At 41.0% G+C, this 13,717-nt stretch overlaps 1 protein-coding gene across 3 annotated transcripts in view; it reads right to left on the bottom strand.

Moving 5' to 3' along the window:
- LOC308622115 (CD302 antigen) overlaps window positions 1-13,717 on the bottom strand; it is a 129,609-nt gene that overhangs the window by 16,502 nt on the left and 99,390 nt on the right. For 2 of the 3 annotated variants that reach the window (XM_081243248.1, XM_081243249.1), the window contains exon 1: window positions 12,694-12,844. The exons of the other annotated variant lie outside the window; for it this stretch is intronic. In XM_081243248.1, coding sequence (XP_081099374.1) covers window positions 12,694-12,766 — 73 coding nt within the window. In that variant the 5' untranslated portion in view covers window positions 12,767-12,844. Of the gene's footprint in view, window positions 1-12,693; window positions 12,845-13,717 lie in introns of those variants that run through there. 3 annotated transcript variants of the gene reach the window in all.

The following is a 13,717-nucleotide window of genomic DNA, read 5'->3' as shown; positions in this document are numbered from 1 at the left end:
CAACCTCCATTTCACTAAGCTCCGAATATGGCAGAGCCCATTCATTGTCTCCAGTACTTGACCTCAGCTTCTTATACAGCACAGACTACAGGCCACCAAGCTACACTATCTCCCAGTCTGCCGGTGGCTTCTGGATAATGAAGTGTGAGCAGAAGTGAAATGTGCAAAAATATGCCTTTAAAAGGAAAGAGTATGCTCCCTGGACCACATTTCCTCTTTCCCTCTGGCTAAAATGTAGCTAGCTATCTTCAATCAATCGTGTAAACAATGGAAACAGCCTAGGAATAACAGTAACAAGATAAAAGGATCCTAAGTGAAGCCAACATATCACACTCAGGTTGTAAAGAGAGAGAAAATAAACTTCGATCTTGTTAAGCCATTGTTAATTCAGGTCATTGTTATAGCAGCTGAATCAATAACCTAATTAATACAATGGGCTACTTAAAATTATCTCAATTTGTGAGTCATGAGTTTTTCTCTGGCCTCATACTGCTACATTTAGTGATTAAATCATCCAAGATGTACTAGCCTGAGGGTAGGCATCCCAAGATACAATTTATTTTGTATATAGGTTTTTTTTTTTTCCTTCCTGCTGTTTATAAATTCTTGTCTTACACATGTGACTACCTTGGTTTGAACTCCGGTAGGAATCTAGAACTTTCCCATTATGGTGGATTAAAGTTGGATAGGGATGTTTTAACAACAAGCACTTTGCTTTGCGAAAATGCTCACAATAAACCATTAATTTAAAAAAATCTCACTATAAAAATATATCTGCAGTATGATTCCAATGTTTAAAAAACAAGGAAGTCTAAAATATCATGTATCACTTATACGTGGAATCTAAAAAAAGGGCACAAATGAACTTATCTACACAACAAATAGAGTTACAGACATAGAAAATAAACTTATGGTTACCAGGGGGTAATGGGGGGAGGGATAAATTGGAAGATTGGGATTGATATATATATACACTACTATATGTAAAACAGATAACTAATAAGGACCTACTGTATAACACAGGGAACTCTACTCAATACTCTGTAATGGCCTATATGGGAAAAGAATCAAAAAAAGAGTGGATATATATATATATGTATAACTGATTCTCTTTGCTGTACACCTGAAACTAACATAACTAACAAACTAACAACATTGTAAATCAACTATACTCCAATAAAAATACAAAAAATAATAAAGTAAAAGTAAATTAAATTTTAAAAAAGCAAGGAAGTCTAGAAAAGTTCAGGAATTGGAAAGGCATTTTGTAGGAAGAAGGCTCAGGAAGGGCCTGAAAAGAAGGTGCTTGGTTGAAAGTCTGTATGTGGAGCAGACCCTTAGATCCTCTTCCTGAGAAGCAGTATTCAGCCATCTCGGTTTCTCCGTACACCTCTGCTGCCTTCTTTGAAAGTCTGGCCCTTACTCAGAAGAAAAGACTTTTATTCCTCCGTTTCCACTTCCAGACCATCAAACATTACTCACTTCTCATCCTTTGAGATTCAGGCCATCTATCTACTCCACTTTCTCTAAGACACCACCACTGTAATGTATTTTAACTTCCGCTTGTAATTTCATCACATAGTTCTTTCTCTTCGAAATCACCATCCAGTGGCCATGTAAAGTAGTAGAAGGAACACAACTTTGAAGTCAGACAGACCTGTATTTTGATCTTGGTGGTGAGACCTTGGACACTTATTTCCTGTGTTTCCTCAGGCAAAAAAAGGGATAACAACCTCATTGGATTGTCGTTGTGAACATTAAGAAGCAACAAAACTGCACAGCACGGTGCCTAGTACAAGGAAGGTGCTCAAAATATTGTAGCTTTTATTAACTCTACCATCCTCGGCACCCTTCTCTAGAGAGAGTGACCTCTCTGAAAATAGGGGCTGAGCCTTATTTTTGAATCCCCAACACCTCAGATAGCTCCTTGGACTATAATAGGGACCAAAATATTTTGCTAAATGAATGAATGAATCCTATCTCCTCTACATCCTTAAATGGCTTAATTTATCATCCCTTCAGCATCCTCAAACACTCCCTTTGCAGTGTATTCATCTTTTCCTTCTAGAAGCATGCTGTTTCTTATACCCTGGAATAGAACTGGATTGACCTTGCTGCCAATTCTAACACCGTTACTGGTACAGTTGGCCCTCGGTATCTGTGGATGTGGAGCCCTCGGGTACAGAGGACCGACTGTACTATGCCACTTTATATAAGGTACTTGAGCATCCTCGGATTTTGATATCCACAGAGGGTCCTGGTACCAGTCCCCTGCAGATACCAAGAGACTATACTTTTTAAAAATTAAACTTTTTATTGAAATACAATATACAATGTGCAAATCATACATACCCATCTTGGTGAATCTGCATAGAATGAACATACCCATGTAATCATCGGTGAGATGAAGAAACAGACCATTAACCAAACCCGTTTGGTCCACTCACTTCCAAAGGTAATCACACCTAACTTCTAACACCACAGATTAGTTCTGTTAGTTTTTGAACTCTATAGTAATGAACACACACAGTATGTACTCTTTTGTGTCTGGCTTCTTTTGATAAACATTACTTTTATGAGATTTATTTATGTTGTAGCATGTAGCTGTAGGTTCTTTCTCATTGCTATATAGTATTGTATGAATTTATTCATTCTGTTGATGAATGTTTGGGTAGTTTCTACTTTGTGGCCATGACAATATATGATGCTATAAATATCCTCTGCACATGTTTTGGTGCACATATGCATGCTTTCTTGTGGGTATATTTCTAGAAGTAGATTGCTGGGCCATAGAGTGTACACGTGTCCAGCTCTGGCAGATACTGCCAAACACTTTTCCAAAGTGGTCATAATCCTTTTAAACAAGTAGGTTTAAAAAAAAACACACCCAGTTTGATAATCTTTGTCTTTTGAGTATTTCCATTAATATTTAACATAGTTATTGATGTATTTGAGTTTATATCTACCATCCTACTATTCATTTTCTATTTTTCCTATGTGTTTTATGTTCTTTTTTTTCCCCTTTGTTTTCTTCTTTTTGGATTATTAAACAATTTTATATTCCATTTTTCTTTTAGGTTATTAATTACACATTCTTTAATTTTATTTCTATAGTGGGTACCCTGAAAATTACAGCATGCAACCTTGATTTATTAGTAACTAAAATAAATTAGTACTTTTACCATTTCCTAGACAGCACTAGGATCTTACAGTAATTTAACTTCTCTTCCTTTGTGTTATGGTTGTATTACTATTTTGCATGGTCAATGTTCATTTAGTTTTAAACACATATTTACCTCCTCTGTTGCTTTTCATTCCTTCTTACATTTCTGTATTACTAATTGTAATAATTTTCTGTTTCCCTGAATAAACCCCTTTAATGGTAGGTCTACTACAAATTCCCTCATTCTTGATTTTCTGTAAATGTCTTTATACTGCCTTCCTGTTTGAAGGATATTTTTGCAAATACAAAATTCTGGAATGGCAGCTTATCTTTCATTGAAGATGTATATAATTTTACTGTTTTGGCTTCCATCATGCCTATTGAGAAATCAGGTATTAGTCTGATTGTTACTCTTTGATGGCTGCTTTCAAGATTTTCTTTGTCGTCTTTGGTTTTAAGTAGTTTGACAGTGGTATGCCTAGTATTTTTTTTTAATCCTGGTAATAATGTAATGCAATTATTGAATCTGTGGGTTTATTTTCACTGTTCACTTTTGGAAAGTTCTTGGCCATCATCACTTCAAATAATGATTCTCCTCCATTTTCTTTCTCCTCCCTTTCTGGGACTCAAAATACATATATGTTAGATTTCTCACCATGTCCAATATGTTCATTTTGCTCTTTTCTATTTTTAATACTTTTGGCTCTCCATATCATAATCTTGTTCTTTCTGGTTTACTAATCTACTCTTCAGTTTTAACAAATCTGCTATTAAACCCATCTACTGAGTTCATAATGTCAGCTATTTTTTAGTTATAGAATTTCAGCTTGTTTGTATTTTTATAGATTCTGAGTCTCTGGTGAAATTCTCAATCTTATAAACATTCTCGAACTTATTACGATTATTTTATTTTTTATTTCTTTATTTTTTATTTTATTATTTATTTGATTGCACAGGCGGGCTCCTTAGTTGCGGCACATGGGCTCCTTAGTTGTGGCTCATGGGCTCCTTAGTTGTGGCTCATGGGCTCCTTAGTTGCAGCATGCATGTGGGATCTAGTTCCCTGACCAGGGATTGAACCCGGGCCGCCTGCATTGGGTGCGTGTAGTCTTAACCACTGCGCCACCAGGGCAGTCTCTATTACGATTATTTTAAAGTTCATTTTTGAAAACTCTAATTTCTGGGTCACCTGTTGGTCTGTTTTTATTTTCCCTGCTTTGGCCTGTTTCTTATTATGCCTGGTAGTTTTTGTTTTTGTTTTTGTTTTTTTTTATATCAAATACCAGATACTGTGCAGGAAAAATTGCACAGTATCTGGTATTTAATATTTAAAATTAAAAAAAATTGCAGAGGCTCTAGAGGATGTCATTCTCCCCTAGAAAGGATTCTGGTAGGCATCTGGAGTATTGAAGATTATCTTAATACAATCAAGGGTGGAGTCCACCTGAGGGGGATGTTACAGCCTTTGTGAGGCCCAATATCCATGGATTCCAACTGAAAGCCTGGATATTAGCTAAAGTCCCTCCCCTCTGGCAAGTAAAAACTCAAATTTTTGTCTCCTTAACACCATGAGAATGCCAAAAACTCTTCTCTGCTTTTAGCTGCTTAAAATTTGGGCAACTCTCCTAAAGGGAAAAGTAGTGCACAGAATATTGGGCTCGCATCAACGAGTTGCCTTAGCAGCTCTCTGATGCCTGCGAAAACCATTATTATGGAATTTTATTTAGATTTTCCAGTTGTTCTTAGTGGGAGTGTTAGTATCCCACTCCACTATAGCCAGAAGCAGAATTCCCTCTTTCACACTTTTAAGCAAGTTATCGATAAGTGCTACCATCATCCATCTAAAAATCGTTTGCTGAGCAACTCCCATATGTCAGATACAACGGTCAGTGCTAAGGAGTAAGGATAAAAGGATTTAAGGGGAATGGGTCCTACACTTGAAGTGCTCAGTCTGATAGGAGAGTCAGACACATATAAATAACAAAGGTGTGAGAGGTTAAATGCTATAAGACTATAGATGAAAAAGTAATAACTTGTAGAGTAAGGAACTATTTCAAAAAGGAGACAATATTTGAGCTGCAATTTGCAGGACAAATGACTTTACCATGTGGAAAAGGAAAAATAAAAAGAAATCCCAGGCAGAGGGAACACCATAAAAAGCACAGTGACAGGCACCTAGTAAGGAGTCAAATATTTGTTGAATGGGTGAACTAAGGAGGTCTCTCCCTCCCCACACTCCTGCGACCAGATGTTTTATGTATTAAGACGTGATAGAGAAAAGAAAAGCAATCATTTCCAGAATGAAACTCAAATTGAAAGTCACAAGGGCACATACTCTGAATTGCAAACTTTGACTTTTTTTTCTTCTCCTATTTTCTTCTGGTTCCCTTTGTTGCTTTTTCTTTAGCCTTATGGAATTGAAAAAAAATGCAAATGGAAACAGACTCCATTACCACATTTAAGGACACCTGAAACACCTTTATAAAGTGAAACACTGGAAGTCTTGAACCACGGGTTAAGAAATGCCCTCTTGTATCATTTCTAGTCAAAACTATACATAGGATTTTGTACTGACAATAAATAACTCAAGAATATAAAAAAATAATTTTTGAAATACTGTTTAAATGGAATAAAACATGTCTATTAAGTATACAAAAATATAATCAACACCAAGTGAAGTGAAATTTATAAATTATTTCTTTGTGTACTTGTAGCTCTTAGGCTTTATAATTACAATGAACTCTGACCTCCAAACCATCTACGGAGTATATTCTTTTTTCAGTAGCAACTCGTGGGTCAATTCTCCATGAAATGTCCAACCCTCACCTTCCCATAACCTCTGATCCCTCTGAACTTCTACAGGACTTTGCACTATACAACATGTAAGTGGCCTTTTCTGGTTATAAAGACTAAAGACTTGTTCAGGTTACCCCAAATAATAGAGATGTTTTGCAAGGATACTTGGGGTAATAAGAAATCTGAGGATACTATCCCAGCAAATGGGCCTCCTAGGGTTCTTATATACCAGGTACCCACTAGGTACCCCTACGTAGCTTAGAGTAGTCAGCCTTTGATATAGGAAATTATCCTTATTTTGATTAGTTATGGCTTGGATGGTGAGCATAACATGGAACAAACCATGGCATAAGAACCGTAGGAGGCCATTCTTGGAAAAGGGGCTGTGTTATCCTTTGATGACTAACACACATTCATGTGCACTGATAAATCCTGCGCTTCTTTATGGTAGTTATCTGATACTTATCCTGTTTTCCCAATTGGACTGTTAACTGCATGACAACAGAGATCATATCTTAAACCTGACTTGTACCCCAAATAATAACTATGATAGAGTTTTGTACATAACACAGATAGCCTGCAGAGAAATGGGACAGTGCAGGGTTCTGATTAAGCACATTAAGCTATGGAGAAAAGTCTGGCTCTGACTACATGACCTCGGGTATGTTACTTAACTGTGCTCCAATTTCCCTATTTGTAAAATGGGGATGATAACAGTACCTATCTCAGGGAGTTGTTGTGAGAAAATTGTTTTAGGTGCTAGGGATTCCACAGTGAACAAAAAGGAACAAAAATCCTGCCATCCCGGAGCTTATATTCTAGTTGAGGCAGATATATGAAGGCAAGATAAATAGGTAAAATAATATGTTAGATGGTATTTTTTTTTTTTTTTTTCCGGTACGCGGGCCTCTCACTGCTGTGGCCTCTCCCGTGGTGGAGCACAGGCTCCGGACGCGCAGGCTCAGCGGCCATGGCTCACGGGCCCAGCCGCTCCGTGGCACGTGGGATCCTCCCGTACCGGGGCACGAACCCATATCCCCTGCATCGGCAGGCAGACCCTCAACCACTGCGCCACCGGGGAAGCCCTGGTATTTTATTTAGATAGTACATTAGCAATCTATTGCTATGTAACAAATTAGCAACTTAAAACAATAAAAACCTTTATTATCTCACACAATTTCTCTGCATCAGGAATTGAGAAACAGCTGCTTAGCTGGGTGATTTTGGCTTGGCATCTCTCATAAAGTTTCAGTCAGGGTTGCATCTATCTGAAAAGTGAACTGGGGCTGGAGAATCAGCCACCAAGTGAGTAGGAGCTGGCTGTGGGTAGGAGGTCTCAGTTCCTCACCATGTAGACTTCTCCACATGGCTGCTCAAGGGTCCTTATGACATGGCAGGTGGCTTCCCTAAGAGCAAGTGATTCAAATGAGAACAAGGTAGAAGTGCAATGTCTTTTACAATCCAGCCTTGGGAGCCACTCTCCATTATTTCCACAGTGTCCTGTTGGTTATACAGGATACAGGTCAGCCCTATTCAATGAAGAGTATGAATCCCAGGAGGCAAGAATCTTTGGGGCCATCTTGGAGGCTAGCAACCACAGATAAGAGATGCCAGGTCCTGACTGTAGGGTGGGGGCTGGGGTTGAAGTTGTAGAAAGGTGTCCAAGGAAGACGTCATTCTAAAGGTGACATATACAAAAAGAGATCTGAAGGAGCTGAAGGAAAAGAGCCAAGTACTTATCTAGGTCACACAGGCCTCTGAGATGGGAATGATTGTGATGATTATGATAACTGACGAAGCCCCTTGTAGAATAATTCAATAAGCAATATGTGATAAGACAAGAAAACGCCCCCAAACCCAAAAATAAAAACAAAAAGCTATAGGCAGAAAAGCAGAAAACAAACTGTTAACTTCATATCCTTACAACTTTCAACTGTTTTTTCCTTAGGCTCATTTTCGCATTAGCAATGAACTCCAGTTAATGTAGCACTGAACCCTTCTTCTCATGCTACCAGTCAGAGTGTCTGCCCCAGAAACAAGCTTTAAGCACTACTCAAGACATACATTTTTACTTTGGGAGAAGAGTGTTCCAACAGAGGCTGATACCTCTTGTGAGGGAACTTACTGAGGTTCACGCACTTCATGAGTAGAAAGGCTAAACTAAGTCTTTTTCAATGCTAAGTACCTTTGCTATAATCCTGTTACAATGAAAAACCTGTCTCCCCAAAATACTGCCATAAGTTTTCAATTACGGGTTCTGTAATGTTTTCTAGAAAATATATTTAAAGAAACATCCTTGGGTCAAAAAAAAAAAAAAATCCTGCCCACAAGGCTCTCTCCAAAGTGCTTTTCTATTACTCTTGCTTCTTCACAGCTGCTGAAAGATAGGTTGTTATTAATAACACACCTAAATGACTCTTCATGGATTGTATGATTTTATAATTCTATGGATTTAATATGTACAGAAATTTAGGAGCCTGATGAAAATTTTAAAAGCTTGTACTTAAGTCCAAAAGTTTCTAAGTAGATCCTCCGCTTAAAATTATCATGTGCTAAAAGACTAAAATGGCAGAGCCACAAGAATGTTTTGCATTACCAGTCAGCTCTAATGGAAATCTCTGTTCCCTTGTAATTAATTTTTTTAAAGAACCAGGCACAGCATAAGAGGAAGTGATCCTTGGGACAGACTTGTTCTGAATGTTAACAAAGGTGGCAAGATTGTACTTTTTTTTCCTTGTCAATAATAAGACCTTTGCCCCTCTCCTATTAGACATGAGTCAGTCACTTACCTTCCGCAAGGGCAGAGGAAGAGGAAGAAAGAGGCGCTGGTTATTACCTTTATTAAGTATGGAGGAGGACATGGTGTTTCAGGCCCCTGATAATCCGGAGGGCCTGGGCTGCAAGATATCCCTGAATTGTAAGGAAATTCAGCCACTCTGACACTCAGTCCCCTCTCCACGCTACCCAACCTAGCTTCCAAGATGTCCACCCCCATCTTCTCCCTTCACGTCCCTTCTCAGAAAAGCTGTCATGACTTTTATTCATAGAATGAGGGTGCCAGTGTTTCTCTGCACCTTTCTTACTGGGCAACACTGGTCCATTTTCTTACAGATGCAATCTCAAGATTTGTCCTCGAAATCTAAAATAATCTTAAATACTTGATATGTATAATAAAAAGTTGTGGACAGCGACCCTGTTGCAAAACTAATTTTCAACACGTAAGCACATTTCTAAAAGCTTCTCAACAATGAAAGAAGTCCTGAAATAATACCTAATTACTATTTCACTTTTTCATTGGAAGGCAAATAAACACTTACTAACATTTCAAAATTTACAATCTGAAATAATTTCCCCTGAAACATCACTGTGCCGTTCACAAGGGCCAGAAAAAGTCACATCAACAGATTAAGGTGACTTAATGCTTTAAATTCAATTATGAGATGAGAAGTAAAAATAATTTGAAGGAAACTGCAATCCCATTATCGCCCCCTACTTCTTAAATCATTCATCTAAATTTTTTTGTCCTTTCATTATAAATTAGAATAAAGTACAGAGACACTTTTCAAAACAAAACAAAACAAAAAATCCACAAGATAGTAAAGTTTCTGCTGTTATGGAGCTCCCTTGGTAAGGGGAGCGAAAAGCAAGAAGACAGTGAAGAAACGAGATTCATTCCGAGAGAGTTCAGTGCTCTGAAGAAGAGAAAACACGGGGATGTGATAGAGAAGGTGGCATATGAACAGAGCTCTGAACGATATGGGGGTGGGCAGCCATGCCAAGGACTGGGGAAGGGGAGGGGGGTCTGGGCAGAAGAGCCAGGAGGTGGCTGAGTCCCTAGAGGTCATTGTGGATAAAGAGTGAATAGCAGGAAGGGCCGTAAGAGGTGGTGTCAGGGAAGGAGGCAGAGTATTGGAGGTTCTGGCAAATCAAAGTGAGAAGCGACGCAGTGACCACAGAATGGGGTTTCCTCTAACATGCTTGTGTTCACTTGTATTCACGCTGCCCAAGGGAAACCGCTGACCCAAGAAACAGATACCGATCATGCACTATGTACAAAAAGTGCTGTTACAGAAGAACTTTTTAAAAGGGATGCCATGGAACCTTACTCAGGTATTTTTTGTTCATTGTGATTTTTCAAGATACTATCTAAGAACAACACAAGATCAGTTACACTAATAAACTACAAAATAACAGAGAACAATAACAATAATTTCCATTTCAGTATTACATTTATACTTTATGCAACACCCTAGGAGCTTTTCTGTTAAGACCTTGCCATTCAGCAAATTCCATGAGAACCTTGAAAAGCTCTTTCTTTACTTAGTTCTAAGCCAAATGTGATTCCTGATCTTGTCTGGATAGACTTGTGAAGTACGATGATAAAACACATAGTTTTTCAGCCCTGTGTTATCAACACGTATGGGAATGTGCTCAGTAACCATACACATCAACAGATATAAAGTGGCACTCGTGACATAATTTTCTAGTTGCAATAATTACCCTTCACTTCGTATGAAGAGAACAAGGGAAAACCAAGATTCACCATGCCTGGAATAGGTGCTAGACATGGAGTTCTCACTGAATGCTCACTACAGCCCTATGGGTATTATCTCCATTTTACTGAAGTGCAATGACTTGCGCAATTCGATCAAGGCCACAGAGTCTGTACCTAACTCCAAAGCTCACGCTCCTTCAAATTAATCCTTCAAACCTCCTGAGAGAAGCTGATTAATTAATAGCAATCATTTATTCGACAGGCACTTCTTCAGCTCTTGAAAAGTCTATTTAACCATACTGGACTTATAAAAGGAAAAAGAACAAAACTTTCCAAAGATAGTTTTGAGACAGGCTGGGACCTGGGACCCTTTGCTGCAGTGCTTGCACCTGGACAAGCGTCTCCTCCAGCAACAGAATGCAAAGAAACTATAAGAGACTAAAAATAACTGCACACATGCACAGTTGGGGCAAATTATGAGCAACAAGATACAAAAAGATCAAAACCCAACTGCCACTTCTGAGCTGCCAGGAGCAAATGCGGCAGGGTACTGCGCATGATCCCTGCACACAGCACACCAAGGGGGTGGGCAGCCCACCTAAGCAACCTCTCCAGCCACCCATGTCAGCTCCTACCCTCAACCCCACTTAGGGGATCGGCTCGTCCCCACTTAGGGAGCAAGCAAGGGCACTTGTTACTTGTTCTCGCTCCCTCACGCTGCAGCACTAGTCCCTAATAAAGCCTCGCCTGAATTCCTCATCTGGCCTCGTCAATTTCTATTAAGGCGCCCAAGAGCCCAGGTGGGTAACAGCCTGTCTTCCACTGCTGACCCAAACAGCTTCTCTTAAAAAGAGAGATACCACACAATCTAGAAACGGACTTTAAAAAAAAAATCTGACAAGAAAAGTATTTGTTTTACTGAGCCTGACATATGAAGGCGCAGCAACCCAGAGGGTGGCTTAAATGGGCGTTTAGATGTTACTGGCAAACATACGGAGGGCGTGCATAAGGACGGATTCACAGAATCTCTAGTCCAGCCTTGTTTTGGACAAAACGGATGTGCTCAGTCTCAACAGTGTGAAACTCTTGTTTCTGCTCCTCCATAGGCAGCAGATGGCATAACTGGTCATAAATGCTGGTCGACAAAAGGTGTCAGGATAGGAGCTTTGAGTTTGTAAAAAAAAAAAAAAAAAGCAACTTCTGAGCTGCTTACTCTACTGCGGCCTCCAATACTGAGATCCTCTAATATATTCCCGTCTGTCAGCAGGCTTCTAGAAGGAATTTAGAAAATGGCAGTGAAATTCACGTGGGGGGGGGGAGCCAAACTCTTGCATAATCATTTTATTCAAAGCCACGCAAGTACTCACTTAGTTCTTGTTTATTTTGCTCCTTAATTCCTGGAATTGTTCAATCAATAGTGATTTTGGATGGAAGTCCTTCCCCAGAGTTTCCCCCATCATTTTTGACATGTTTGCAAGAGAAACTTGTTTAAAAAAACACAAAACATTCAGGAGAATTGTCCATTTTCCTCACGATTCATTTTGGAAATGACTGACTAATCAAGAGTAATTTTTCAGATGTCACTTGCACAACAGCAGACTGGACTTAAAGATTTTTAAATCACACGACTTAAGTGGAGTTCAGGCCTCGCCTGTTCTCGTCCCACTTCCATTCTCCATTCAGGGTTATTTGGCTGAACTGTTTTCCTGTTTCGACAACTTGAACACCAACCAATTGGTCAAACAACGCCGAGAGCAAAAGAGGGCCAGCTTCCTCCCACCCCCCGTCTCCGCCGCTCACGAGCTGAGGGCATCTCCGCAGCCAACTTCCCCACTTCTCCTTTCAGCCCCAAATGGCCCTGAAACTATGTTCGTCCTGGGGCTCGAAGTCCCTCCGCTCTCCTGTCAATTAGCGCCGTTTGGGACCCCAGCTCGCGAGTGGGGTCCGCGCCGAGGACGTGGACGCGGCAGGAGACGAAGGGCGCTCTCGGGTCCCCGGCGACCCCCTCCCCGGCGGCGCTCTTTCGGAACCCACCGAACGCGGAGGAGGCGGGGGGTGACCAGACGCCAGGGCGCACGGGGGCGCGCGGGGTGGGCGTACAGGGGAGCGCGACATGTCCGTCGAGTTGCAGCCCTCGGCCGCGGAGTGGGTGGAGGGTCTCCGCCGGGCGGCGGGAAGGCGGTCGCTCCGGGCCCGGGCTCCCAGGCCGAGGAGGGGGCGCGGCAAGAGGCCAGCTTACCCGCGGCGGCGGCGGCGGCGACTGCGAGGCCCAGCAACGGCAGCAGGAGAGCGGGCGGCGCGGCGCGGGGCATGACTGTGCTGCGGGCCCGGCGCGCGCGCTGCTCGGAAGTGCGGAGCCGCCGCCCGACCCCTCCCACCCGCGGCCCCTAACCCGCCCGAGTGCCCGCCCGCGCTGCCTTCCGGCCGGCGCTCCGGCTCTCCGTGATTTTTAACACTTGTCATCTGAACTGAAATAAATTCAGCCTCTCAAAAATGTTGCCAAAGTAGTACAAGGAATTTCCGTAACCCTTCAGCCAGCTTTTCTAAATATTAACGTCGTATGTAACTCCAGTACAATGAGTCAAAGCCAGCATATTAACACGGGTGTAATACTGTGGACTAATCTACAGCCGTTATCACATTTCACCAATTGTCCCTCTGATGTTCTTTTTCTGTTCTAAAATCCAAGCCAGGGTCATACACTGTTGAGATGTGACGTCTCCTCAGTCTCTTTAATGTGGGACAGTTCCTGTGTCATTGCTTATCTTTCACCATCGATCTGGACACAAGTTTAAAGAGTACTGGCCAGTCGCTATGTAGAATGTCCTTTAGTTTCAGTTTGTCTGATGTCTCTTCCTGAGGGAGATTAGAAGAACAGGATTCAGGTTACGTTTTTGTTTTGTTGTTGTTTGTTTGTTTTCTGGCAAGAGTACCACAGAAGCCATATGCCCAGCCCAGGAGGACCATGTCATTCTGTCTCATCACTGGTGATGTTAACTTTGATCCCTTGGTTAAAGTGGTGTTTGTCTTTTGGACCTAATGGTCAGAAACCTTTTCAAAGGCTCTTCTCTCAGTGGACTGTGGCCCTCAGACAGCTCTTCTCTGTCAGCAGCTCCTGGATTAAGGGTCTTTAAACTACGCTTGTACGGCCCTTGGAAGGAACCAACTCTGATGGATACCTTGATGTTGAACTTCTGGCCTCCAGAACTGTGACACAATAAATTTCTGTCGTTTAAGAAAAAAAAAAAAAGGAAACCACCCAT

This window comes from Mesoplodon bidens (genome assembly GCF_964165515.1).
Source record: "Mesoplodon bidens genome assembly, chromosome: 8".
Classification (NCBI taxonomy): Eukaryota; Metazoa; Chordata; class Mammalia; order Artiodactyla; family Ziphiidae; genus Mesoplodon; species Mesoplodon bidens.
The sequence above is the reverse complement of the archived record's forward strand: the minus strand, read 5'-3'. Positions and strand labels throughout refer to the sequence as shown.